Raw genomic sequence first — 27,874 nt, 5'->3', positions numbered from 1 at the left:
CCTTACCTTGCACCATGCCCCTTTAGGGCAGGCAGTGGAGAAGAACGCCAGATTGGAGCCAGAACACACCGGAAGGACACCCTGTTACTGCCCCCAAAAAGCAGCAAAGCCACATGCAAGAGACAGAAAATATCACCTTTATTTTGGAACAATTGCCCTGTTTAAAGCAACAGTGGAGGTCAGCCATGGGCTCAGTGGCCCACCGAGAGGGGTCTGAGTTCAAGGTACAGGTATTCCCCCAGACACCAGCCGAGCGAGCAGCACACACGCTGCCAGGCCTCCCACCCACGAACCTGCGGCAGGAAGGGATTGGACATCCCCCTTCCCCAGGGGCAGGGGGCGAGTCGCAGCACAGGGGTGATGCCAACAGACACTGAGAGCCCGGGCCGTATTGCACGAGGACTGTTAAAGCTTTCTGCTCTCAAGCAGGTGCATTTGATTGGCAGGAAGCCGGGCCCCCATGGGAGAGCGCCAGAGCATCCCGGAGTTGGGGCAAAGCCACCATCCTGCAGCGTTCCCCCCCTCCCCCCCCCCGGAGGCAAGATCCAAAGCTCTTTATGTAACACTCACCCGCTGCCCCCCCAGTTCCCCCTGCTCACGGTGCTCTCCCAGGCCCCGACGCGCCACGCGCTGCAGATCGTGCCAAGATCGTTACAAAAGCAACAGCGTTCGTTTCAGTGACACCGCCCGTCAAAGCCGGCGTCCCCTTATCTAACCCCCTCGGAGACGTGCCCATGCCCTTTCTGAACAGACCTGTTTGACGGGGATAAAGACTCAGGCGAGGGAGGTTACAAACAGCACATAACTGGAGGGAATTTGCCAAACTCGCTCCCCGTGGAAGTCCATCCATCCTGTAGCACCTATTCCCACATGCTGCCAGCACAGGGCCCCTGTGTGTCACCAGAAAGCAACGACGCACTTCTTGTAGGACCTACATATAAACGCTGCGTTGCACAACACTCCTGCTGGGTGCATCCAGGGTGTGGGGGTTTTTCTGTTGTTTTTTTTTTGATTGCTTGGTTTTTAACGTCCCACCCTTCCAGGAATCCAATGCAGAGGAGAACGACACCCAGCATCTGTTACAGATGAGAGTATCGGGATTTGCCTTGTTTCCTTGTCCCTGTCAAAACTTGGAGTTTCCTCTATTTTTCTTTTATTTACACCCAGTTTCCATTGTTGTCCCCCCAGTGCTCAAGCTGAGTGACTCTGAGGTGGGACTGAAGTGATCAGGGGCCACGGAAGCTCCTTGGCTGGAGGTTTTCCAAAGGAGACTGCAGAGCATCTGCCTTGGATGCCTACTGCTGCAGTTCGGCAGGGGTTAGACCAGATGACCTTTGCGGTCCCTTCTGACCCTCTGGTTCTATGGAGTCATAGGTCTACTTTGCATTTCTACAGCACCGGTTATCCAAAGCCCTCCGTGCACTTGACAAAGACGGGCGAGCAGCATCGCCCCCATTCCTCTCACCCGGGAAAACCGAGGCGTGGCCAGGTGACATGGCTTTCCCACAGGCACACAGCGAATCGATGGCCGAACCAAGAAGGGGACCCAGGAGTCCTGACTCCCAGGGCCCTGCTCAGACCACTCGACCAAGCTGCCTCCAGCCTCCCTCAAAACCAACACTTAAAGGATTTTAAAACCATTGAAAAGGGAAAGTGGACTGAGGATTAAAGTCAGCCCGTCCCTATCTCAGTCCGATAGTATCGGATGTCCCACCTAGCCCCAGGCAATGCCCACTGTTGTACCAAACACTTCAGAGGGAAGTGTAAAACACCCACCATACACTGTTCTGAGTCGGGTGGGTGGGGGAATTTCTGCCTGACTCCAGCTGCTGATCACTCTGTGCCCTGAAGCATGAGGATCGACGGTCCTTATCACTGCCCTCCCGGCCAGTGCAGTCTGGGCAAATTACAGACAAACTCTGAGCCAAATTCTGTCAGGGCCAATCTAGGGGAGGACTTGATCAGTTGGCAAGAGCAAACGGGACAAATGCCCACTTTTGTCAAAAAAACGAGGTGCAGAGGAACATGTGCGCGGGGGGGAAAGGGTGGCACGGCGATGCCAGCTCCCCACACAAGGGGCAGTCAGGGCTCAGGCAAGCCGCAACCCCAGCCTCGTGCAGGAGGCAGGCAGGGATCGGCCAAGCGACTCGGGCCAGCCCCGCTCAGAGAGGAGGGCTCGGGCGAGCCCTGTGGGGGGGTGGGGAGGGCTCAGGCCAGCCCTACGCAGTGCCTCATTTTCCTTTTGGGAACTAGAGTCACCCTGGGCATCTGGGAGGAGCAACAAGCCATCTTCTGCAGGGAAGGGGCTAGACATGAACACAGCAGATCTCCTCTCTCTGTGTCTCTTGTAGGATGGGGCTAATTCTCCCTCCAAGACACAGTCAAAGGCTTGTCCTGCCCGCTCTTACTAGCAACACCACTCCCGGCTAATTCTACTTTTAAAATATCCAGTTCCCTTTCCCCTCCAGAGCCGGGTTGTTTGCTCTGTGCACCTCACTCAGCTTGGCCAGGCGGGTCAGTTTCCTGTCCCGTTTCTGGCAGTAGCAGGGGAAGGTTGATACCCAGCCAGGACTAAACTTCTTTTCATTGAAATTCTTAAATGTCACAGAAGCATTTCTGTCTGGTTTAGATGTTGTAAAACATCCAATTTTTATCTGTACGGATATACACACCCACCCACAGCACAAAGCACCATGACCTTAAAGCAGTGTGACGGGATCCCTTTAAACGTCACATGTTAAAAGGGAGGCTGATATAGCAAACAACAAGGTGATCTTACAGCAAGGAGACAAGAGCCCCGTAAAAGTAAACATGTTCAAAGGGCGTCTAGCGGCCCCAGGATGCGACTTGAGCCTGGAACAAAGACGACATTAAAAAAACAAAAAAAAACAAACCCTGGGCTGGTTTTCGGAGATTAGAATGTGTAATTTGCTCTGGAGATGAAAGGAGCGGAAAACCGGATTAAGTTGCTGACCTGGAGTAGCCTTGGGCCCCGCGTGCTTAGCTGTGACATTCCCCAGCCCTTTCCATTAGAGGACAGGCAGCTCAAGCATTTCCAAGCCGTCAGATCTACTTTAGCTTACTTGATTATGCTATTTTTAAAAAGCTGCATGCAGACCCCTGATCCTGCACCCACTGAAGCCAACACTACAACTCCGGCAGATTTCAGCAGGGCGGGGTCAGGCCCTGAACGAGTCAGATTTTAAGCTAGATTGTGCAGGCTGCAACAGAGCTGTGATTATTGGAAGAGTCTCCATACCCCTGTAGGGTTCGTTCCTTCAGATAACAGAAGAGGGGTGGGTTTCCTCCTCTTTTTGTGCTTTATTTATCAGTGATCTCTTGCGCCCGGCAATTGTCTTTCGCATCCTAAAACCACTGCGATGCATTTTCCCCTGCACCATACGTGTATTGAGTCAATATTCCCAATAAAACGGGGTGGGGAGGGCCTGACTTTCCCTCACACCTCCCATAGTGCGTTTAAAAGGGGCAATGCAACGGACAGAGGGTTAGATCTGTGCAGCCAGGCAGGGGAATTTCCTCATGGACAATTTAACTCTCCCCCATGGAAATTCCGTTAGGTTGCATGTACAAGGTATCAGAACTGGCCCCTGCAGAGACAATGGTTAGGAATGAGCCGGCACACACACAGGTGTGGAGCGTGCAAATACACACACACAGACACGAGTGAAAGCTGGGTCCGAACACCAGGCTCCAAGAGCAGCGATGGGCCCAAGTGCAAAGCTGAGTTATAGCTCTGGGTCCGGGCTTTCCCCACATTCAGGAATTGCAGCTAATTCTCCTCTGGTAGGCAGAGAAACCCCCTGGGGTCCATCTCTGCAGCAAGCTCCCTTGTATAGCAGTTTCTTTCCCCCTCTAGATCTTTTTCGGAGCGACTCTGCTGTATAAGTACACAGCTTTCCCCAGCAGTCAGTCCACCTCATCAAGTGTCTATAAACACTGCACCAGGGTTGCTTAGCTGCACTCTATGAGTCTGGAAAGGAGAGACGGGCTGTGTGACTACCTACCGCCCGACAGAGAAGCTAAGTCTTTCGGTCTGTGATGAACGAAGCAGGCCAATACTAAAAGGACCAAGAGCATGGAGGATGCCCTGACCCGAGAGAGATCCTCCAATATGGTGAAAGGGAACAGCCAAGTCACACTGTATACAGCTGCCCCATCCCTCATTCTGGTGAGCCAACGCACTGAGAAGACACCTGCTCACCCACCTTGATTGGCCTACTCCTCAACATGCCAAGCCGCTCTGGGCCTGCCGTACTGGAAGATGACCAGACGTCTTCCTCCTTGGCTACTTCCCTCCCTTAGGGAAGTCAGATGAGCTCCTGTCTTTGCTGCTAAGGCAGGAAACCATCCGCAGACACAGCAAGAACATTTAGAATGATCTTTCAACGTGTTGTAAAATTCATGCCTAGGCACTGCACCAGAGCCATGCCCAACTGTGACTCTGGTCCATTCTACTGGGCTTTCTGATGGCACTGGCCTCAGGTCAGTTTTGAAATCCCACCAGAGAACAACAAAGCTGGAGGAAAACTCGCTTTTCGGCCCTTGACATCTGCTCGTCCTACGAGCATCACCCACTCCAGCCTCTTCTCCCCACTGAAGCGTCTCAAGAACATTACTCTCAAGAGCAGCGAAGATGGACATGCGAGCCACTGTGGGACCACACACAGCAGGAGGGTGGAGTGGAGGAAGGGTTACTGAGGGGCTCTGGCCACTCTCAACCTGCCACCAGAGAGAATCAGCTCTTCCTGTTTCAGTTTTGTTCAGGAAAGACAATCTATATCACAGCAGCATATATCACTACCTACTGCTAAGGGTCATCCGAGTCCAAGGAACCTACACCGTACACACAGGACAGCCAGAAATAAAGCAGCAGCTCACAGGGATTATTCTAGCACAACATTTAACATTCTCCCCGGACACCTGGGTTCCGATCCGTTCCCTGATCTCTTCTCCCGGCAGCTGGGGGGCGGGAGCCTCGCTTAAAGCCCTTTGTTGAAATACACAATCTCCATGTGGGGGTTCTTCTCCCGGATCAGAGCTTGGACTTCAGGCTCCAGGCGACTCACTCGCATCGAGCTGCAGAAGGGAGACAAACCCACTCAGAGAGGAGGCAGGGAGGGCATGGGACTTGTGACTACTGGTTGGAGAGGTGTCTAAGGAAGCCTCCCTTTCCGTATAGGTGGGAGAATGCTCCAAAGTCAACCCATCATCCATCATCGCCCACTTTAGTCTCTTTTTTCTGCTCACAGACAGTCTGCAATCAGATTCGGATTTGAACAGCTCTCCCGGTTACGCAGAATCTCCCGGTAAACGCACTATTACGCGGCAAGTCTCAGCCTACGGGCTGGCTCGCAAGCTAGTTGCAGCCCGCAAGTGGCCACCTACGTCACATGGGAGCGTTTCTGCTCTGCCAGCGGATGGCTGAGACTTTTAGAAAGCGGAGGGGGCGACACAGAGCAAAGAGAATCCAAGACGGTGGCACAAACGTTTCCTGTGCCAGCCATTGCTAACGGCCCTGCAGAGACCAGCTGCCCAGAACGCCCTTCTGCTTCTCTTGGCAAGAACCGGGTAACGCACAGGATGGGGCGGTGCATCCAGAATCACAGGGACCTTGAGAGGCCGTCAAGTCCAGCCCTGTCGCTGAGGCAGGACCAAGTAAACCTAGACCAGCCCTGACCGGGGTTCGTCCACCCTGGTCTTACAAACCTCCAGTGATGGGGATTCCACAACCCGCCTTGGAAGCCTGGTCCAGAGCTTAACTCCCCTTAGGGTTGGAGAGATTTTCCCCAATATCTAACCTAAATCTCCCTTGCTGAAGATTAAGCCCGTTCCCTCTTGTCCTACCTTCAGCGACCGTGAAGAATAATTGATCACAGCCTCTGGCTTCTCTAACTGGTACAAAACTCCAGGGAGTTGGGGAGCAAAGATGTCTTAAGCCAGTGGTTCTCAACCACTGGGGGTACACAGAGGTCTTCCAGGGGGGACATCAACTCATCTAGAGATTTGCCTGGTTTTACAACAGGCTACAGAAAAACCACTAGAGAAGTCAGGACGAACTAAAATTTCATCCAGATAATTTGTTTATACTGCTCTATATGCCACACACTGAAATGTAAGTACGACATTTATATTCCAATTCATTTATTTTACAATTATATGGTAAAAAGGAGAAAGTCAGCCGTTTGTCAGCAATCGTGTGCTGGGCCACTGTTGTATTTTTATGTCTGATTTTGTAAGAAAGTCGTTTTAAGTGAGGGGAAACTTGGGGTAGACAAGACAAATCAGACCCCAAAAGGGGACAGTTGTCTGGAAAGGTTGAGAGACACTGTCTTAAACCACCTTTGTGCATAAGTACACACACAAACCCACCCCCCACTCCTAAGGCCCAGGCGTACAGAGGGCCCGGCAAAGACCGGCCAACCCCTACCTTTTCTGTGGGAAGAGGGCACAGCACAGCGGGGTCGCGAACACCAAGCTGCAAAAGGAGAGACACCAAGAGCAGAGCTGATGTCTAACGCCTCGGCCCACGAACTGCTGCAGAGCCGAAAACGGCGGGAACAAAGCAGCATCCCATGGAACGAGAGGCTAGAACTGGGGCAGCGCTGGCATGAGGGTCACTGCAGCCCCACTGCAGGGAGGAAGGACGGACTAATGGTCAGGGCTCCGGGCTGGGACTCAGGAGACCTGGGTCCATCTGTAAGGTGGGGCTGTTACACCTCCTGCCTGGGGTGTCCCAATGAAAGCGAGGTGCCAAGGGACACCGTAATTAGGGCTGGGTCAGCACCTAGATGAGACAAGGAGAGACACCGCCTGCAAGGAAATTCCATTCACCCTCCTCTGCCTTCCCCAGATGAACCTCCCAGCCAGCTTCCCTTCCCCTCCCCAAATCACTGTAATGGGGCAGTTGGCTGCTGATCTGAACTATCCAGACCCCTCGTCTCTGCAACACTGAGCTAGAAACCTCACCAGACACACATATTCCAGTGAGTTTTACCCCTTCCTTCCTGCTGCCAGGAGGGTGGGAAATACGATCAGGGTCTCTTGTCACTCCTGCTTCTGGCCTGACCTAGGAAGCCTCATGCCTGACAACATCCTGCAGCAGGGAGTTCCACAGGGTGTGTGCACACCAGGCAAAGCAGCAGTCTGACCACTGACTTGGTCTGAATTTCCTGGCCATGAATTTAACTGCAAAATGAATAACGATGGGGAGTGGGTGGGAAATGACGGGATCCCCTCTGAGCCTCCCAAAGGGCTGGCTTCACTTCAAAGGCTCACGGTGATTCCGGTTTGATCCCAACCGGTTTGAAGCAAAAGATGCTTCCAACTCCGAGACCAGGCTAGCAAACCCAGGGGAAAGTTGACCAAGTGGCTTCTTCCCATCAGCTGGGCTGGGCGAGTTTCCCCTATTTGCAGCCGTCGCTTACCAGAACCCCACCAGTCCGACCTGCAAGGGAGCGTTCAGCCAGGGGTATCGCTACATGGAAAGACAAGGGGGCTTTGGGTTAGCAAGAGGGTTACTGCTTACGGGGGCGTTCCCTTATACATCAAGGCCAAGGGGATAGATTAGCACTATACATTGTGTCAGGCCCGCAAGGCACTAGCTGGTGATCCATGCAGAGCTGCCTGCTCCTTTCCCAGTCCCCAGCTAGCTCTGAAAGGTGCTAAAAGTCCTTTCTAGGGTGACTTCTCCCCAGCGGCACTGGCAGGGGTTGGTGCACCACAAACAGGCCAGGCCAAGAGACGATCACTGTCAGAAGCCAGTCCAGACCGTGACAATCCCCAGATCTCTGTGCGCACATGGGGCTCGGCTCTGCACACACCTGTCAGGTAGGACTGGGGTCCTCCACTTCTTCCCAGAGCCATGGTCCATCTAGGCCCATCTCCCATCTCTGATCAATCTCGCGCTTAGGGGTCTGTCTACACTGCGCCCAGACTCTGACTCAGGTTTAAGCCCTTTCCGTCCACACACAAATCAGCCTGATTTGGGTCAGCAAGCGCTCAGGGCCCGGGTCCTAGAACCCTGCTGGGAGTGCGGGTAAAAGCCACTCAGGTCCAAGCCCTGTCAGTTTGCAGTGTGGATGCAGCTCAAACCACAGCTCTGTGCATCAGCTTGGCTGGGAGACCCAGGCCCAGAAATTGTAAGCCCAGGGTTACAATGCAATGGGGAAGCTTAAGCACGGGTTTGAAAACACAAAGTGGACAAGCCAGGTCCCCCAGCCCTGGGTTTACAATGCAGTGAAGCCATATCCTTACATGAGCTTTATACCATCCCCATCAGCCGGACCAACATTAACCCTCCTGCCCCCATTACACCGGCCCAGGGGCGGGCTGGAATCCTGATACCATCCTGGGGTGGTGGGCAGATCTTGGGGTGCTCCCATGAATCCCAGGGCACATGTAGCAACAATGCCCTTGGCCAAGTGTAGACACAGGCGCCAGCTGTAATGAGAGGAGACCCCTCTCCCCCCCCCGCCCCAAGCCGTGTAGTCGGGGTGCCACCCAGCCCCATGGAGAGGCTGTTGGGGTGTGGCTGGGCAGGGAAAGCCACGGCGGCCCTGTGCTGAGGACTTACCTTCAGGAAGGCTCTCTTCTCCAGGGCATTCATGATCACGGGAGGGATGGCTAGGGGGACGAAGGAGAAGGAAATTAACTGGGGTCGCTAACTGCGATGGGCTTCTCTGGCAGGAAGCAAGGTGGGAGTTTGTGGCACCCGAGCTGCGTCCAGATCCCGCCCACGCGCAGTGCAGATCTGCCAGGGAAGTGACTCACCCATGGCGGGGGCGGCCATGCCGATCCGGGACACCACCACCTGAGCGATGGCTTGCTGGGCCGCTGCCCTCGACTCCCCCAGCCGGTTCCCGTCCTCATCCGTGATGGGGATCCCAAACTTCAGCTCCCTGCGAAAGAGACAGACCGGGGCCCCTTACCACTACCTGCGTGCCAGGGCCCAGCTGGGCCACAGTTTGGGAGCCTGGCTGGGGCAGAGGGATGGGTAATGGGGCACAGAGCCATTGCCCTCCATTGGCTGCATCTGCAAACTGTGAGAGTGAGTGCGGGGGTTCTCAGCCCAGCTCCTAGTGGTCAGATCACTCGTTAGCGATCTCAGCAGAGAGGCCAAGGACTGAATTCCACCACGGCAGGTGGGAGGTTAAAACTGGCATGAGGCTCACCAGGAAGCTGCCTGTGCCATACCGGGTCTGTGGTTGATGAGAGGCTTTCATACCATGGCTAATCTCTGGGAAAAAATGACCATTATTGCAGTTCTATAAACTAAAACAACCCTCATGCTTCAGGGCACGTGCTGACCAGCTGCGAGGGTCAGGAAGGAATTCCACCTGTCACAGCACTTCACTGCTGACCAAGGGCAGTATGAGGAGGGTCTTACCTCCCCCTACAGCATCAGATTGCGGTTACTGCCAGAAGCAAGGTACCTGGCTAGATGGATCCATGTCCTTCAACAGCATCTATTTCCCCCGCTTGCACAGAGCTGCTCTGTTAGGGCGAAGGCCCCTTACCTCTGCCGCATTAAAGGAATGTTGATGCAGTTAGCAGCTGCCACGGCAGCAAAAGGCACGTAGCGGCCAATAATTGACGGTAAATGCTGCAGAGGGAGAGAAGAGAGAATCACACGCCAGGGAATGAGACTATATCAGGATAGAGGGAAGAATAGTCTAGTGGTTAGAGCACGAGGCTCGGTTCCATTCCTGGCTCTGCCTGAGCTGGTCATTTCATCTCTCTAGGCCTCACTTCCCCGTCTGTAAAGCGGGAATAACAACTTGTCCTACATCTGCCTTGTCTGGTTAGACTTCCAGTGTGTCAGGGCAGGGGCTATCAGTCACTGCACGTCCATCAGTGCAGCACCCGGGGCCCTGATCTTGGCTGGGGCCCCGAGGGGGGCTGGAAATGGCTGCTCCATTCTCCGGCGGATTCCAGTTGGATCCCAGTGCTCGTCTTAGAGCCGTCGGCTCTGCTCTCACTAACCCCATGGGCACAACTCCGGGGAGGCTCTTGGACTTTCACCGCAGTGGGAGATCCGAATCGGGTCTATTATTGTCTGCCTGCATCGCTGGGTTAGCTGGGGCAGAGACACGAAAAGGGGCATTGAACACCTGGCGCAGGGGGATGGGTGGGAGCAAAGTGCTTGGGGCTTCCCCAAGCAAGACCCCATCCCCCACCCCCGTAGCCCCACCCAGGGCTAGGATAGCCTCTAGGTCGCTCCTGGGGGGACGGGCGTGAATCCAGAGCAGCCGGGAGCTATTGTCTTGTCCCTGCTGCCTGCCAGCACACGGGTCCAGCGGTGTAGAGCCCAGGCAGTCCCCCTCCCTGGACCCCGTGCCAGGCGTGCTCCGACTCGAAGCGGGGCTGGGCCCCCTACCTTGGTGAGAGACTTGAGTCCCAGCGCCGTCACGACTGCCCCGGTGGTGGCGCTGACGTAGGCCGTCCCCAGCTGGCTGCAAAGGAAACGGGCAAGTCCAGTGAGGCCGGCAACCCGCTGGGCAGCCCTCCCCGCGCTGGTGCAGTCTGTACAGCTCAGGGCAGCGTGGCGGGGCCTCGTCCTGCCAGGCTGCCTGCCCCGCAGTGAGCCTTTCCCTCCAGGCATGGAGGGCGCCCCCCGGTGGCTTGCCCTGGTTCTGTGCACCACAGGGTGAGACCAGCCCAGCAGGGAGCCCGCAGCGCTGGCTTCAAGTCCGACCACCCTGGGCACGCAGCTCAAGCCCCCACGTTGCAAGCGACAGGCTGAGGCTGTTCTGAAAGCAGCCGCCTTCGCGCAGCACACGGCAGTGCCACGGGGAAGGCACCAGCCCTGCCCAGTGGCACCAGTGCCCCGTGCTGCATGGCTCTGGCCAGCTCCCCCGGAAGGCAGCTGGAGCTCCATCTCTGCAGCTCCCTTACCCGACCGTGATGGGGGCGTCTCCGCTCCGGTTAGTGTAGTTCACGATCGCGTTGAACGACTGGTTCACCCACTGCCAGAATAACACCGCGGGGGTCGTCCTGGGGACGGCGGGAGAGAGCACGTCGGTGGAGGGAGAGGCAACGTCCCGGCAGCTCTGCCCCAGCGGACGGGAGACGGGACGGAAAGGGGCCACGCACCCACGAGGAGGCGTGGCTGGTGGAGTTAGCGCGGATCAGCCCTCCCCATCCACACCCAGTGTTACATGCACCCACCCACCTGTGATTCTCCCCCGCCTGACCCCTTGCTCGTCGCTCACTCCAATGCAGAGCAGGGAAGGGGGCCTCAGACCCCTACCCCAGGGCTTGAACATCACAGCATGTGGCTATCAGAATCCCCTGCCCTTCGCTGCGGCACTGAGCCCCAGGGAACCTGCCCGGCAATGTTAACCTGGTGGCACGTTACCAAAGGTCACTGCCCATCCTCCGTCAGGGCTTGCTCCAAAGTGCAACGGGCGCGGTGATGCACTGCCACTGATCAGGCTGCACTACTGCCACCGGCTTAAGGCCAGCAGGGGGCGCTGGAGGGCACGGGGAAGGGTTCCGCGCCCCAGGGCCAGCAGGGGGCGCTGGAGGGCACAGGGAAGGGCTCCCCGCCCCAGGGCCAGCAGGGGGCGCTGGAGAGGTCGGGGGAGGTTCCCCGCCCCAGGGCCAGCAGGGGGCGCTGGAGAGGTCGGGGGAAGAGGTCCCCGCCCCAGGGCCAGCAGGGGGCGCTGGAGAGGTCGGGGGAGCTCCCTGCCCCGAGGGACTAACGTGCCTGTAGAAGGTGAGCATGCAGCCGGTGATGGTCATGTTCATGGGCACCTGGGCCGACATGCGCCCGATCAGGAACATCTTCTCCCCGGTGTCGGGGTGGAAGGCCGAGTCGTAGATGTATTTTGCCCGCCAGAGCTGGTCCTCCGTCAGGCCCGGTGACACCGTCCCCGACCTGGGTGGTGCCAGGGAGAGGGAGCCGTGACTAACCCCATTCGCACCGGGGCCCCCCCACAGCCAGGCCTGTGCACCCCCTGCCCCCACTCCCAGGGCAGATCGCCCCCAACTCATTGCTCCCTTATGTGCCTTACCGGGAGAGTCAGCAGCCAGGAGAGAGCTGGCGGCTTCAGCGAGCAGCCCTGGCCGGGCCGGACGTCTCCATGGAGCGAATGCTCCACCGTGGTCTCCTTGATGGGCGTCTCTGCTCTGGGTGCCCAGCCCCCCCCCCCACCCCGCCCCCCCAGGTTTCGTCTTCCCTTGGGGAGACGGCTGGTGCCCTGTGGCTTCCTCCAGCACCTTCCCTCCCCAGGGTGCCAGCTCCCCTGGCCGTCACAGCTACCGCTGGGCTTCCTCCCAGCCCTCTGCCATGCCAAACGTCCCTCTGTCCTTAAACCCCCAAAGCCACCCCTGCCCCTTCACGCCACTGCCCTCTGGCTCCAAGCCCCGCCCACATACAGGGTCCTGGCAGCAGAAGACCCCCCTCCTCTCCTGCCAGCTACTGCCCAACCCTGCAGAGGGGTCCCCCGCCTCGTTGCCCCCTTCCCAGGCAGGCGCCAGGACAGCTTGCTTGAGCCAATGGCATGGACCAGCTCCCGGCCCCCCCTGCATTCAAGGCGTCACCCCCAACCCCATCACTAGGGGTCACTGTGGCATAGCGGCCATATTGCAGAGCCTCCCTCAGATAATGCCCCCCCCAACCCCACCGCTCCCCAACCACTGGAGGGGAAACTCAGACCAGACTTTACAGCAAACCTGTAATTCTCAACCACCCTCCGGGCGTCTTCCAGCATCTTCCCAGACAGCAGGAGGTTGCGGGGGTCGGTCACCATGAAGAAGTGCTTGGCTCGCCCCTGGAAAGTGCTCTGGTCCCATCGCGGCTCCCGGATGTTGATGTGCAAGGGCAGTTCCTCTGACATCCTCTGGGGGGAGACGGCGAGCGGGGAGGTTATGGGCTCGGGAGCAAGGATGCAGCACACCCAGCACGGGGGCGGCCCTCCCTCAATCAGACACCCCCACACACACACGCGCGGCTGGAGGGGCGGTGGGTTCCCAGCTCTATTAGGGGCGGGGTCCTTCCTCCATTCCAGGGGCAATTCGTTCCCTTGTGTCCTGAGCAGGGGGGGCCCAGAAGAGACTGTTCAATAGCTCGGCTGCATTGTCCCAGCACAGGGCACTGTCTCCTTCCTACTGGGCTTGACCTCTCGCTGAGGATGTCATGGGATCCCTCCCTCAGCCGGAGAGGCCCTGGGGCTCTGCAATCAAAGAGCTCTGCCTCCCCGCCCCCCCGCCCCTGCTCGGCAGGCTCACACAGCGAAAACCTCCAGGAGGCAGCTAGGTCCACCCAGTGAAAGGGAAAGCTCAAACCACGTGCACACGGACCGTCCCCTTGCCCTGCCCTTGGCGCTGACGCCCAGAGCTGGGGACGCAGGATGCCTGGGTTCTATTCCCAGCACTGCCCCAGAGTCGTCATGTGCCCACGGGCAAGTCCATTCACCTCCCTGTGCCTTGGTTCCTCCCCCTGGGAAACGGGGGTAACACTCCCCTACCTCACGGGGACGAAATTCAACGCTGCCTGGATTCAACAAGCTGAAGGTGCAGCAGACGAGCAAAGGGCTAATAAGAGGAGCAGACTCTTCGGCCAGGGTCCGGAGCCTGGGGGAAGGGAGACCAGGATGCTTGATTCCCCCCACTCCCCCTTCAGGAGGGAGCAGCCAGCAGGACCCACACCCACTCCGGGCAGCGCTCCGTCCCCCTCTAGTGCGGGCTGGGCTCCTGCAAGAGGGAGTCTGACCCCCACACTGGCAGCTATGGGGAGCAGGCGAGCCCAATTAACTGGTTCTGTGGCACCTGGGGGGGATGCAGGTCATTAAGGATTAGACCCAGCTGGGGAGAACCGGGCTGGGTGGCCCTAGGAAGAAAGGACTGCAGGGTCGCTAGGGATGAGTCAGAGGAGAGCTGCTGTAAGGAGCTTGGCCCCGGGGACTGGGCCGGCGGGAGAAAAGCAGCTGGCGTGATGGGGTGCCAGGCAGCTGATGGAGACGCTAAGGAACCACCAAGAGCAGGAGTCTTCAGCTGCTGGCTGGTGAGAAGCTGCCTAGGAAGCCAGCACTACAGGGTGAGCCTACGCCATGAGGGAGCCATACAAGGAGGGAAACTGAGGCTGAATCACCCAACTGCACCGCAAGGGGGCACACAGAAGTTGCTACAGCCTTGGATACCAGAGCGTGCTTGGCCTTAAGAGCCAGAGGGCGCAGGTTCAACCCCGGCAGCTGCTGACCCACCCAGGGGCGCGGGGTGACACCAGGATGTGCTGGCAAGGAGGGCGGTGCGGGGGCTGGGAGGGAGGGGTCCCTGGTGCAGAGAGACCCTTAAAGGTTCGGCTCGCTCCTCTGAGCATATCCAGTCGGGGGGGAGGGGTCTTCTCCCAGCCACGCCCCCGGTTGGGGTGACTGACATAAGCAGGCGAGCGTGAGCTCACGGTGTGGACTAGCCGTGGGGCCAGAGCAGAGGAACAGGAATCCTGCCCCCTACTGGTGAGTGCTCACCCCCAGCTGCCAGCTTCCAACCCCATCTTCCTCCAAAGTTACTTGCAGGCATTGGCTGAGGCCCCATCTCCAACAAGCGAGAAAGGGCAGAGCCCAGCAGAGGTACATCTCCAAAGAACCGGGCCCAACTCTGACCTCTGACACCCCAGTGTCAATCCAGAGTGACTCCCCTTCAGTCAGTGGTGTGCCGGGGCGTAGCCCTGGTGTGAGCAAGAGTCATGCCCTGGCGCCTGCCCGCTCTTTCCGTTCCTCTTTTGCCATTTGGCTCCCAGCGAAAGTCTGTGCATTTCCCCCTAGCAACCAGAAAAACTACAGGCCTCCAGCTCCCTGCATCTCTGAAATGTCAGCCCTCCCTGGCAGCTCGCCCAGGATTTATTTCCAATATTTATAATGCTGTACAGCAGGAATAATCCCTGCGCAGGAGGAGGGGATGGCTGGTTGTCCTGAAGCGAATTGGACGCCAGGGCCTGCCCGCAGCTGAGCTGCTAAAGTCCTTCTCCCCGGCTTGTTTTGTTCTGTTGTTTTTCATTCTCGTGTTTCCCCCAAAGCAGGCGAGTGCCGTGCAGAGAAGTGACTGTTTCACTCCGAGCCGGTGGCCAGAGGGCATGAGGCTGCCCCAAACACCAAGCGCCAGGGAGAAAGGGACTGCAAGGTGTGAAATCAGGACCCAGAGCCCATTTCAAGGGGCGAGCAAACCTACCAAGGGAGGTGCTGCGTCTGCTAACTCCATCCCAAAGGGCACTCCCCCCATTCGCTAGGATGCCCTGGACTTCGGGCTAGATCCTGATCTCGCTGACATCAGCGTAGCTCTGGCAAAGTCACTTGGCCCTCTGTGTAAGCCAAGTCAGATGCTGGCCCATTGCCCGTACCTCCTGTGGGCGCAGGAGGGCACCAGGGCAGGCTGCCCGCCCCCTGGCAAAACCTGGCTTCCTGAGAGTAGAAACAGGCCTGAGCCAACAGCCTGACCCCCAGACAGGAGGAGGGTTTGAACTCCACGCCCTACTCTGCAAGTAGCCCCTATTTCTACAGCCCCCCAACAGGCTTGTTCCCTACACTACATATCCCTAGGGCCTTGTCCCAGCTGAGTTTGAAACGACCCAAGGGGGCTCCACCACTCCCCAGAGGAGACTATTTCCGCAGGGGAGGGGGTGGAGAGACCAACAGAGGCTGCTGCAGATGGCAGGAGATGCAGAGGAGAAGGCTCCTGCGCCCAGGGCCGCGAGATTGCAAGGAAGCCAGGAAGGGAGTGGAGTGAGACAAGGACCAGAGGCCGGCCAGGGCTGAGGCTGGACTCCCAGCGTCTCCTCTCTGCCCACCTCCAGGGGACTGACTGCTGCTCTTAGCATCATCTGCCTGGGAGAGGCAGCAGGGGGAGGGAAAGGGGGGGAAGAGGTTGGCATGCTAAGATGCGCCAAGCCCTCAGCACCCAGGACCACAGTTCCTCCGAGCAGGTTTCCCAAACCTAGGAGGATGCCGGGCGGGTGATTCTGGCCTAGCCCTGGCAGCCAGCGCTTACGCTAGCCCCTCGGCCAATGCCCTTGCCACCAGCCCCAGCGTTGTGCCAGGCGCTTGCGGTGAAATCCCACTGGGTCACAGCTCCCTGGCCTGCTCCAGCTAACCCGGGCTGGCTGGCAGGGGAGCGAACCCCCGGCCCAGAGGGGCTCCGCACTGAACCCACTGGTGCTCTGCGGCCTCCCCTGGGGCCCAAACCAGCCCCTACCCCCCACTTCAGGGGCCAGTGCCCCTGGGGCCCTGCCTAAGTCCCGGAGCCCTGCCCTGCCCACGGTGCAAACCCAGCCCCAGAGCCTGGCGCTAAACCTCCGGGACGGAGTGGGGGGCACACACCCAGGCAGACGGAAGAAGGTTGGGCTGGCCGGCTGCGGCCACGGGGGGCGCAGGGAAGGGAGAAGCGACACCCCCTCCCGCCAGCAGCGCCCGTGGGTGGGGACGGGGGGCGCTCCGGGCACGCGTGGGCGCTCGCTGGGCACCAATGGATCCCGGGCGCCCGCACGGCTGGAGGGCCCCTGCTCCCCGCGCCCCGGCAGCCGCACGCCCCCCTCCCCGGGGCGCGGGGCTGGCTCCCGGGGCGGCTCCGACTCACCGGCTCGCCCCGCGGCTCGCTGACAGCGCCGGCCCCCGCCCAGTGCGCAGCGGCGCCGCGGCCAGGCACCGCGCAGGCCGGAGGGCGGGAAGCGCCGCTGGAAGGGGCCGGGCACTGGGAGGGCCGGCGGGGCGGAGCCCGGCGGCTCCCCGCGCTCCAGGCTCCGGGCGCCCGGGCCGTGCCCGGCCGCATGTCCCGGCGGGGGGGGCCCAATCCTGCTCCCACGGCCCGCAGCGGGGCCAGGATCGGGCCCGCCGTGATCCGTGCAGCGGATCTGGTGTCATCGCCCGGGCTCCCCTCCCCCGCGCTGGGGCAGTTCGGCACCAAGGGGGCATTTGCCCCGGCCCCCCCAGGAGAGGGCTGGCAGCGCGGCCGCCACTCCCCTGGCCGGGGCCGCCCCAGGGGGCTGCCAGGTGCAGCTGGCGCTGCCTAGGAGCTCCACGGACAGGCTGAATGGGGGGTGCCAAATCTGTGCCCCACTGGCCATCCTTGGGGCTAGTGCCAGCCGCCTCGGGGCACCCTGCAGCAGCAGCGGTGTTTGCAGGTGCCTAGCACCGCGCCACGGCTGGGCAGGCTGCGATTGCCGATCTCAGAGGTTGTCTGACCCCCAACAGGCCTCTCCGTGCCCGTCCTGCCCTTGGCATCCCAGCTCTTCGCCCACTACCAGGAGGACAGCCATGAACACAAAAAAGACCCAGTCAAGTCTCCAGGAGAGAGAGCACAGCGTGTGCCGCTCCCCTGCAACATGTGGCTGTGTTTCTGTGGGCGCATGCAGGCACCACCACCCTCTGCTGGATGAAATCCAAACGCGCTGTGTGGCCTACGCCCTGTACTGCTCAGAGGTACTGAGGATTCCCCTTTAGCTGAAAGGATGCGACCCTGTGGTTTCAGAACAGCAGAGTCCACGTTCTCTCCTTGCAGTCACCCCTGGATTTGCCCCGCTGGGGTGAGAGGCGCTGGGCTGGGTGCAATTCCCTAGTGATCAGAGAAACAATCTGATCTTTTTTTTTTTCTGTACCTAGAGAGATTTAAATAACATTTCCCTGCTTCTCCTCACCCCCAACTCAAGCGATTTCTGATTTCTCCTTCCCCCTGCCCTTGGATTTTCGGCACCGGGTCTCCTCGATGGCCTTTGGCAGCAGGGAGCTGCTCCTACAATCACTCCAGAAACTCTCCGGTTATTAAACTCCAATCTGCCAGGAAAGGGCGAGCGGCCAGGGAGGGGCAGCTCCCCCCTCTGTGTGCAGCGGGGAGGGGGCTGCCTGTGGCAACGCCCCCCTGCCCCGATCACTCTAGTGGGAGGTGCCAAGCTGGCAGAGGAACGACCCACCCCCTGGAATATTAAGGCATCCCCTGGGCAGAGTGCCCCACACAGCCAGCGAGGACAGAGGGTAGCATGAGACACGCTCCTGAGTCTCCAGCGTGACTGGCGGCACCGTGTAAGTGTGGGGCAGATGCAAGGACCCATCCCAAGGGTGTCTAGGGCCATCTCTCCCCAGGGCTGGACGTCTCGGGTGAGACGCCGGCATGGTCCATTCCAGGCAGGTTTGTGTGGATGGAGAGGTTGGAGGCGTCTGTCTGTCTGTCTGTCGTGGCACCAGAGAGCCTAGTGAAGCTGGGAGGGGAAGCCTATCTGGAGCGACCAGCCCCTCCTCCCCCGGGAGCAGGATGGGGCCCTGCAGCCGTCACTCTCGGAGTCTGGCCCAGCCCCAGTTAAAGGTCCTAGCCCGCTGACTCCCATCCTTCACCAAACCAGCACCCCACACGCCCACACCTGTCCAGGCAGAAAGACTAGGGTGGGCATGCCCCCTGGACCTGGACACAGCCCTGTGAATGCTGGGCATGACCCCCTGGACCTGAGCATGGCCCCTGGACCCAGGCACTGCCCCCTGGACCTGGACACAGCCCTGTGAATGCTGGGCATGACCCCCTGGACCTGGGCATGGCCCCTGGACCCAGGCACAGCCCCATGGATGCTGGGCATGATCCCCTGGACCCAGGCACAGCCCAAGGGAGTCTAGGAGACAGTCCCACTGGCTGTGTGGAGAGTCCAGAGCTCGGCGTCTGCCTCCAGCAGCCCCCGTCTTGCTGTTGCTCTGAGTCACACCTGGGAGTGTCCGTGTGTCCGTCTCTGGGCTGGGGGCGAGCGTGGAAAGAGCAGGCGGGGCAGTGCTCACATGCCCCCCGTGGCTGGGTGGGGAAGGGCAGTGGGCTGGAGGCCTCCTTCTCCATGCCGAGGGCAGAGGCTTCTCCATGGGGGCACCTGAGCAGCCTCGGCCCTGGGCTGCTCCCAGCTCGGCTCGGCCCAGCAAATGCCACTTGTGGAATGGCCATTCCCAGCCGCCCAGAGACCCCCCGCGAGCCAGGAGTGGGCAGCCAGGAGTGACTTCAATCCCCTCCTTCTGCTGGCTCCTGGGGGCCAGATCCTGCCCCACCCAGCACCGTGCACCGGCGTTTATGCCCAGGGAAAGGGCCGGCACTGTGAGGATGAGGATGAAAGCTGGAGGGGGTGAGTGAGAGTGAGATGGGCTGATGGGTGTGTGGGGACACGTGGGGGTGCAAGGGGAGGTGAATGCTTGTGAGGGGAGCAGTGTAACCCCCCCTTAAGTCTCCCTTCTGGGGGTAACCCGTGGGGTATCTCCCCCCTCCCCTGTCCCACCTCTGCCCTGGGCCCCATCCCGCCCCCTCCCTGACGGTTCCCTGTCCCCTCCCCTCACAGCCATGATCCCTGGGGCGATGAGCAGCGTGCTGCAGCGGTGCCCCCCTTTGGGCTCCCCTCACCCCCCTGAGGGGCAGGGCCAGGGAGCCCCAGACTCCCCCGCTGACCCAGAGGGCGCAGGCTGGCAGGACTTGGCCAATGCCCGGGCGGGCTCGCTGCTGTCCCTGCTCTACCTTGTGCTGCTGACCTTCCTGGGCAGCGCCGTCCTGCTGGCCGAGATTCACCAGCGCAGCCCTCAGAGCCGCAACGTCCACGGCTTCCTGGCCACGCTCATGCTCACGTCCTGCGCCTGGATGCTGTGGTTCGGCTGGCACTCCTCCCAGAACAAGCGCCGGAAGCTGCACCAGGACCACCACGCCGGGGCCAGCTGGCTGAAAGGTACCGTCTGCTCCCCGGGAACCCCGCTGGCCCCACGGCAGCCTCCGCCCAGCACCGGGGTTCGGTGACTTGCCTCCGGGTTGGGGGGCGTGTGCTGCCAGGGCGAAAACAATCACGGGGATCGGCCCATTGCCCCACAGCAGCTCCGCTGGTGCCCCTCAATCCAAACCCAGCCCCCTGCTAGCCCAGCCCCAGGGCTCGAACCAGGAACAAGAACACAATGAGAGGGAGCGGGCGCGAGGCTCCAGGAGAGAGCGCGGTGGGGGCGTCTCTGCTGTCACATGTCGCATCTGCCTGGCAGCTGGCCATAAATGCTGCAGACAGAAAGCAAAACCATTGCAGGCCCACGACTACGGAGGCCCCAGCCTCTCCCGTCCACTGGCCCCGCAGCACCCAGCCTGGCCCTTGCCACGAGGCTCACGGGATGGCTGCCCTGTGGCTGGCCGGGCTGCGGTGATGGTGTTCTCTTGCCCCGGCAGGTGGGCTCTCGCTCTTTGCCCTGGCCACGCTGGTGCTGGACTGCCTGTCCTTGGGGTATTACTACGAGCTGCAGCACTGCACCTCCGTCCTCATCACCGCCTTCCCTGTCGTGCAAGCCGTGTTCACCATCATCCAGGTGAGGGGCCTTGCGTGCTCAGAGCGCCAGCAGCCAGGAGGGAGGAGTCGGACTGCCAGGAGCGACACACCCGGGTGACACTAGCCCCACAGCATAGGCCACATGAGCTCAAGGAGTGACTCCACTAGTGGGTAGCTGTAGTAGGCTGTTACCCTAGTGTAGGCTGTTCGCACACGAGGGTTCCTCTGTATTGTGTACTCGTCCAGCCTTGGTGTCCCCAGGGCCGTGTGGGACAGGCTGGGTGGAGAAGGAGGGAAAGCACGAAGCAAGAAAGGACCAACATCAGGTCCCCAGGAGGGAGCCCCGCCTCCCAAGATGGCCGCTGCAGTTAAAGGTGCAGCATGCCTTGTGGAAGGGGCTTTCAGCCACTCCTGGGCAGCAGCTAGTCCTTTCCCATTGCTCTTTGACCCTGTCTTCTGCCTTCGCTCCCCGCCCTCGGCACAGGTGTCCCTGCTGTCCTTCCACGCCAAGGTCTGCATCCAGGAGCAGCAGCATCTCAACAGGTATCCGGGCTCCCGGCTTGTGCACCAGGATGGGGGCGAGGGCTGGTTGTTTCGGGGGCAGCCCCTTGGGGCCAGGCCGGGCTGTGAGCTCCCTCTGCCCTCTCCCCCGTCCCAGGTTTGGCCTGATGCACACGCTGGCCACCAATGTGCTCATGTGGGTGAGCGTGGTGCTGGACGAGTCCATGAAGCAGCTGCAGGAGATCTACGACGCCCACGAGACGGAGAGCCCCTGGCCCGGGCATGGTGAGGGCCCCCAGGGCGGGGGGCTGGACCCGTGGCGGGGGGGGGTCAATGCCCCTTTCCCCCACATGGACCACCACGGTGTGTGCCACACGGTCCCGGGCAGACGGAGCTTCACTGGGGCCAACCGAGCCAAGGGGTCCTGGGACGGGGTTTATACACCCACCCGGACCAGTGATGAGATGGGGCTAGGGGGCCGCTAAGGAGCCGGACCCTTCAGCAGCCCCCACGGACAGCCTTATCCTCCACCCCCATGCACTGCCCCGTCCCCCAACCCCTAGGAAGAGCCCCCCACGGACAGCCTTGCCCTCCAATCCCTATGCACAGCCCTTCCCCCATCCAGTCCGTCTCCCTCCCATGCTGCCCCACTCCCAGGCTGGTGCTGAGTGACCCCCCCCACTTCACCCGCTGCAGGGAATTCGCCCACCAACAGCTGCTCGTGCGCCACCAGCCTGTGCCATATCTTTTCCGAGGGCGCCGCCTACCTGCACCCCTTCAACATCGAGTTCAGCCTCTTCTCTTCCACCATGCTCTACGTGGTGTGGAAGAACACGGGGCAGGCGGCCTGTCGCCGGCAGCCCCACCCATGCCCCCGGGGCCGCTTCCACCTCAGCGGGGCCTTCGTGGGGCTGGTGCTGGGGGCGCTGGCCATCTCGGCCACCTTCGGGGTGATGATCTCCTTCGGAGTGCTGGCCAAGGCCCCTGAGACGGTCCCTGAGGCCCTGCGGACTTACTACATCTTCAGCTCAGTGCTGCTCTCTGCCATGTTCCTGGCCTCGCTGGTCGGCATCGCTGCCTACCGGCTCCAGAGAGACCCGGCCTCCACCGACTGCTCCAAGAGCGTGGTGCGGAGCCTGGACGTCACCCTCTTGCTGGGCAGCTCCTGCGGGCCCCTGATGGTCTCCGTCTTCTCCCTGGTGGCCATCTTCTTCCTGCACATCAACGGGAGCCTCCACCTCCTAGACCTCTGCTTCTCCCTCTGCAAGACCATCCAAGTGCTGGGCCAGAACCTCTTCATCACCGAAGCCCTTTACTCCAGGCCCGCCCACCGGCCAGATGCCCCCGACAGCCCCCCAGGCAACGAATGGGTCTTCTCCATCTCCGGAGGCCACGCCGAAGAGCCGGTCCAGCAGGACGTGGCTGCCCGCCATGAGAGTAACTGCGCCATCTGCCCAGCCGGCCGCCACACACCAGCCAGGATGGTGGCCCAGCTGGAGGAGCAGGTGCCGGGGTGCTGGCTGGCCTGCAGCAGCGGTAATGACTCCCTTGCCAAAATCCCCGCCGGGGGCCAGCGGTCTTGGCCCAGAGGGGAGCCGGAACGCGTCAGCATCCGGAGGAAGATCCTGCAGAACATCTCCATCCTCCTCATCTTCTACAACATCTCGGTGAGCTGGCTCATGGCGCCTGATTGTCCAGCCCTGGGGCTCTAGCTTCCCCGGCTGGTGTCAATTACCGTCACTCCACCGAGCCATCACCAGCTGAGGATCTGAGCTCAGGTCCTCTGTCTATCCTCTGAGTAGGTGCTGTGCAGTCAGCTCTGGAGCAAGCTTTGTCCGTACAGCCCTGCTGGGGGGACCCTGGCCAGGGACGAGATGGGGACTCAGTCTCACAACCCCATTCAGCCCTTTTGAGGCTGCCAGCAAGGGGACAGTAGGAGACAGAAGGGTTGTCGGTGGTGTGAATATTCGTCCACTAGAAACTACACTGAGAACCACCAATTTGTTCCGTGGCGGTCCCCAAAGAGAGGAATGCTGCCCTTGGCCACAGGGTGGGGGGTGTCAGGGTCATACAGGTCAGAAATCAGTGACACCTAGTCTAGTTATTGTCTGGGTGAGTTGTTTCTGTGCAGAACGTACCCGGGGCCGGCTTTGCTGGACAGGGAGATCACAGATAGAGGTGGGCAAATATGGTTTTTGGTTCTCTGACGATCCTGAAAAATCAAGGGGGGAAAAATCGTTTTAGGTTGACCAAAACTGACCTTTTTCAGACTTTCCGGTGAATCGAAAAGTCGAAACCCGTTTCTTGTTTGACCTGAAACCAAAAATCCTCATTTCCATTTTGAGCGTTTTCAAAGGGGTTTTCCAGTTGGTTTCGCCAAATCGCAGAGAACGGCACCACAAAAAGGCCTTTGGCATCGAAACGTTGAGGTGTTTCTTTTCGAAAATGTCAGAGTGGAACATTTGGATTCTTTTCAAGGTTTTTTCCCAACTGAAATACTTTGCCTAAATCGACACTTGTTTGCAAAAGCTTTCGATCGACCCAAATCTGTGGGTTTTTTGCTGAAAAAGTTTCAGTTTAAAAATGTTGCCCCGCTCTTGTCACGGGGGCCCAGACCCAGAAATAGATCTGAGCCAAACGGCCCGCGTAGTGCTCCCCCTGCCCGCAGACCCCCACCTGTCTCTCCTGGGGTCCGCAGCTTCTCACTCCGTCCCTAAAGTCAGCCCCGGGGATTTTCACTAGGGGCAGCTGGGATTTGTTTGTCTAACTTTGGAGGATGCGGGGTAAGGGACAAAAAAAAGAGTTTTTTGTCCAGCACCGAACTTTTCATTTTGGTCAAAATTTTCTGGAGTTTGAGCAAAAAGTTTCGGGTTCAGGTTTTCATCAAAAAAATCCAAAAGAATTGATGGGGGGGGGGGATCTTAATAATTGACCTGTTTGCCTGGCTGTGCTGTCGCAGTACAAGCTGTTCTCCTGGGCCCACGTGGCCCCCAGGCCACCAGCCCTCCTTTGACACAAAGGAGCCTCCAGAAAGGTTTGACTACCCATCTAGAGACAGCTTTAACACAGACACTCTCCTCACCCATCAGAGGCCCCTTTAACTCCGACAGGGGAAGCGGTAGACGTGGTTTATCTTGACTTTAGTAAAGTTTCTGATACTGTCTCCCGTGACCTCATAAACAAAGTAGGGAAATGCAACCTAGATGGAGCTGCTATAAGGTGGGTGCAGAACTGTTTGGAAAACCATTCCCAGAGAGTAGTTATCAGTGATTCACAGTCATACTGGAAGGGCATAACGAGTGGGGTCCCGCAGGGATCAGTTCTGGGTCCGGTTCTGTTCAATAGCTTCATCAATGATTTAGATACTGGCATAGAGAGTGCACTTATAAAGTTTGCAGCCAATACCAAGCTGAGAGCGGTTGCAAGTGCTTTGGAGGAGAGGATTAAAATTCAAAATGATCTGGACAAACTGGAGAAATGGTCTGAAGTAAATAGGATGAAATTCAATCAGGACAAATGCAAAGTACTCCACATAGGAAGGAACAATCAGTTGCACACATACAAAATGGGAAATGACTGCCTAGGAAAGAGTGCTGCGGAAAGGGATCTGGGGGCCAGATCCTCAGCTGGTGTGAACCCATGGACGCCTATGGCGCTGAGCTGATTTGCACCGGCTGAGGATCTGGCCCTGGGACATTGAAAGTGAATGGACTTTAACCTCCAAAACTGCTTCCCACCATTTTGGCGGTTTGAGGTGCTGCAGGTCTCCTAGTCAGTTTCTCTCAGGCGAGGTCCTTGTGTCTGGGTTGCCGGTGGGGCTGGAAGATCAGCTTTCCTCTCCCTGCACTGCCCATGCCTTGTAAGGGCCCCTAGGCCTGTGCAGAGAACAGATATTCACAGGACCTTCCCCCCACAGTGTGTCCAGCGAACAAGCCTCTGTGTGGGGGAGGGTTTAGGGGATGGTGTGAGACCTTTGTCTGCTAGGGTGAAGAGCCCGGTACCAAATCTGTATTCCCCATGTCGGTGCTTAGAGGCTGTGATCAGTCACCCCTTCCCCTGCTCTGTGTTCAGCTGAATAGACGGAGCTCCGGGCACTCTAAGGATGTCCGGACTCTAAGGATGTCCGGACTCGGCCCATGCAGATCAGAGATCGCTCTGTCCAGGGCGATGGCAGCTGTGCCTCCCCCCTCCCGTACAGTCAGCAGTGCCTGATGGTACCCATCCTGGCCCTGGCACTGCCCTTCACCCCCGCAGGCGCACCCAGCACCCCACCCCTCCTCCCACACGCTGGGGCCCTGAGCGCGCTCACCACCCATCCGACTCCTGGGCTGTGCACAGCAAGGGCGAATGAGACGGGTTGTCAGCAAACGGTGCTGCGGAGAGATCCCCGTATGGGAAGCCATGGGGCCTGCCTGTGTGCCCAGCCAGACCCATGGGCACTGCTCCAACCCAAATCTGTCATTATAATCACTGGGCAGAGCCCGGGGGCCCCCCGTCATGTAACGCAGCCTATGGCATAGCTCTGTCAATGCTGGTCTAGTCCGTCCTCTGACCCCATGCAGGATTGTTCCTGGCAGGCTCCCCCGGCATGGGCCCCCCTCACCAGCACCCTCACTATGAAGCTGAGACCCCCCCCCCACACACACACACACCATGGATTCTGGCAGGCCCCAGTCAAGCCCTGTCCCCACATTGCTGTCAGTGCATGGTGTGGGGATATGCACTAAGCACCATCCACTCTGCGCTGGTCCTGCCGGCGGGGGGTGGGAGAGTCAATGCCCCAGCCGGGGGCCTTTCATTGCTGGGCGGAATGGAGTGCCCGTTACTGCTGGGCTGGTGCTCAGTGGCGGCTGATATGCAATGAGTCGGTGGTTCTCAGCCCCATTCCCAATGGATGGACACACCCAGGAGGAATGCACGAGGCTTGGCCCTGCCTTGGTGACAGGTTCAACGGGGCGAGGGGCAGACCGGGAGCGAATGGGTTCACTAGGCGTCAGTCCCCGCACATCTGAGTCCATCCAGTAGGTGGCAGCGATGGACAGAGGGTCCGGCACAGCCCGTGCCCCTTTGCGGCTGACGCCTGACCCCTTTGCTTTGCTAGGTGTGGATCCTCTATGCCTACGGGACGCGGCCGCACCTGGTGAGCCAGATCGAGCTGGCCTTCTATGGCTTCACCCTCTGGGTCATCATCGTCAAGATCTCCCTGCCACTGGGCATCTTCTACCGCATGCATTCGGTGGCCAGCCTCTTCGAGGTGTACTGCAAAACCTGCTGACCACCGCCGGGGGCGGACCCCGCTCTCTTGGGCAGAGGCTGCCCGGGGCAGGCGGCGGGGAGAGGGACCGGCGGGGATGACTGCTGCACAGAGAGTTGGTGTGGCACCTACACACACACACAGAGACACCCTCTGCTTCACACACACACACAACACACCCCCTCTGACTCGTCCACACAAACACACTGTCTGATACATGCGCCCTGACTCTGACCTGCCTGCATATTCCTGCGTGTGCACCCATCACGCTCCCAGGTACACGTACCCCAGACGCTCTCCCATATACACACTGTAGTGTGCACCAATCCCTCCCACACACTCGCTTCACAATATCAACAGTGATTTATTACACTGCTCATCTAGAGAACTTTCCACCTGCAGATTTCAACACACCCTAAAATCTGCCAGGAATTTAGCCTCACACCTCCCGTGCAGGGTGGCCTTACGTTATCACCCTCCTTAAACAGACAGGGAAACCGAGTCACATCATGTGACTTGTGGCGGAGAGGGGAGTAGCATCAGCCTCAATAAATCACCCCTTTATATTGACTGCAGCTAAGACTCAGCTCTTCGATGGCATGAGAGACCCCGGTGCTAGGCTGTGTTTGTACCCTCGTTCCACACAATCTTTTGGATTCTTTTAAGGGGTGCAGAATAGTGACTTTATGTATCTCCAGCTCTTTTCATCCTGCGTGTTAGGAGTTGCACTAGACGGAAACCTGAAGGAGCTGGCCTGATTAATCTCACACGGGAAATGCAGCTGCCTCTGGGGTGGAACACAGCAGCCACTTCTCTACTGGCAGCTCCAAGCAACAGGCTTTAGGAGATGAAGAACAGGCCACATTAATCCCTGATCTAACTCCCCGGAGGTTAATGATTTAGACTGGTGCCCCTACTTCATTTTTAATCAATATTTGTAGTGAGCATCATTCAGAGGAAAATACAGAAAAGTATCCCCTGGGAGGGGTCTTAAGGGAAATGTTATGATTTTATTTGAATGACTTTGTTATAGTGCAAGTGTTAGACCAAGGCACCAGAGCCCTGGGGGGAAATCTGTCTTTTCTTAATAGCAAACTCCACTGATTATGATATTAAAGTCTATTTTAAAAGAACCACCCACTTGTGATTGTTACAGAAATACAACAAATGGAAGCACGTTCAGGCCGTCTCGATAGCTGATGGCTCAGGAACAGGCCCTTTGACCAGGCCTCATTTTCATACTTTTGGAAATACCGGTTTTGTTTGCCTTGCTGTTTTATAATAGCCCTGAGGAACGTTGTCGCTGGCACCGTGCTGCTGGTGAGGGCCACGCTGGCAAGACGGCTTTGTTATTGTAGGGTTGCTGACCATTTTCTAGTTAAGAAGCGGGGAAAGGGCAACGCCCTGACATTGTGAGGAAAACTCGTCCTTGTAATTCTGGGAACTTTGCAAACCGGTGGAAGCAGCAAAGGGACAAATATCGCAAAGGTTGGCCCCTGCGTCCTGCCTTGGCCCCTTTCGTTGGCATCGAAAGCGGAATTACGAGATGCAAGGCTGCTCAGTGCAGAGACAGCAATATGGCCTTAAAATCAAACTGGTTCCATTCAAGCCTTTCTCACTGTACTGTGTCAGGGAACTAGCCCAGGGATTCCTGGGATCTTGGAAGGAAATTGCTGCCCCGTCTCTATTGTACTGTAAGAAGTCCGTGATCGTGAAGGATTTTAGGGTTGTCACTCGCATATGTGTTAGAGCAGTGGCTCTCAGCCAGGGGTATGCAGAGATCAACTCATCATGGCATTTACCTAGTTTTACAACAGGCTTCAGAAAAAGCACCAGCAAAGTCAGTACAAACTAAA

At 58.8% G+C, this 27,874-nt stretch overlaps 2 protein-coding genes across 5 annotated transcripts; one reads left to right on the top strand and one right to left on the bottom strand.

Moving 5' to 3' along the window:
* Positions 1-116: 116 nt before the first annotated feature.
* On the bottom strand, positions 117-19,617 carry SFXN3 (sideroflexin 3). Of its 4 annotated transcripts, none has more exons than XM_043550566.1 (12): positions 19,483-19,617; positions 13,491-13,596; positions 12,697-12,863; positions 11,729-11,899; positions 10,915-11,013; positions 10,397-10,472; positions 9,537-9,622; positions 8,791-8,918; positions 8,594-8,643; positions 7,446-7,495; positions 6,449-6,496; positions 117-5,097 (listed from the first exon to the last, which is right to left on the bottom strand). In XM_043550566.1, the coding sequence occupies exons 3-12, from the start codon at positions 12,858-12,860 to the stop codon at positions 5,001-5,003; spliced, it is 969 nt and encodes a 322-aa protein (XP_043406501.1). In that variant the 5' UTR covers positions 12,861-12,863; positions 13,491-13,596; positions 19,483-19,617; the 3' UTR covers positions 117-5,000. The 4 variants fall into 4 exon arrangements, with proteins under 4 accessions (XP_043406501.1, XP_037760144.1, XP_037760145.1 ...); XM_037904216.2 differs by lacking the exon at positions 19,483-19,617 and adding an exon at positions 16,591-16,749; XM_037904217.2 differs by lacking the exon at positions 19,483-19,617 and adding an exon at positions 15,190-16,190.
* LOC102939670 (proton channel OTOP2) lies at positions 16,925-27,208 on the top strand. Its single transcript, XM_037905653.2, has 7 exons — positions 16,925-18,029; positions 19,310-19,687; positions 20,167-20,303; positions 20,748-20,806; positions 20,922-21,049; positions 21,461-22,431; positions 25,866-27,208. The coding sequence occupies exons 2-7, from the start codon at positions 19,312-19,314 to the stop codon at positions 26,037-26,039; spliced, it is 1,845 nt and encodes a 614-aa protein (XP_037761581.1). The 5' UTR covers positions 16,925-18,029; positions 19,310-19,311; the 3' UTR covers positions 26,040-27,208.
* The last annotated feature ends 666 nt before the right edge of the window (positions 27,209-27,874 follow it).

Source organism: Chelonia mydas, chromosome 7 (genome assembly GCF_015237465.2).
Source record: "Chelonia mydas isolate rCheMyd1 chromosome 7, rCheMyd1.pri.v2, whole genome shotgun sequence".
NCBI classification, from domain to species: domain Eukaryota; kingdom Metazoa; phylum Chordata; order Testudines; family Cheloniidae; genus Chelonia; species Chelonia mydas.
This window is presented reverse-complemented; position numbering and strand designations above follow the sequence as displayed.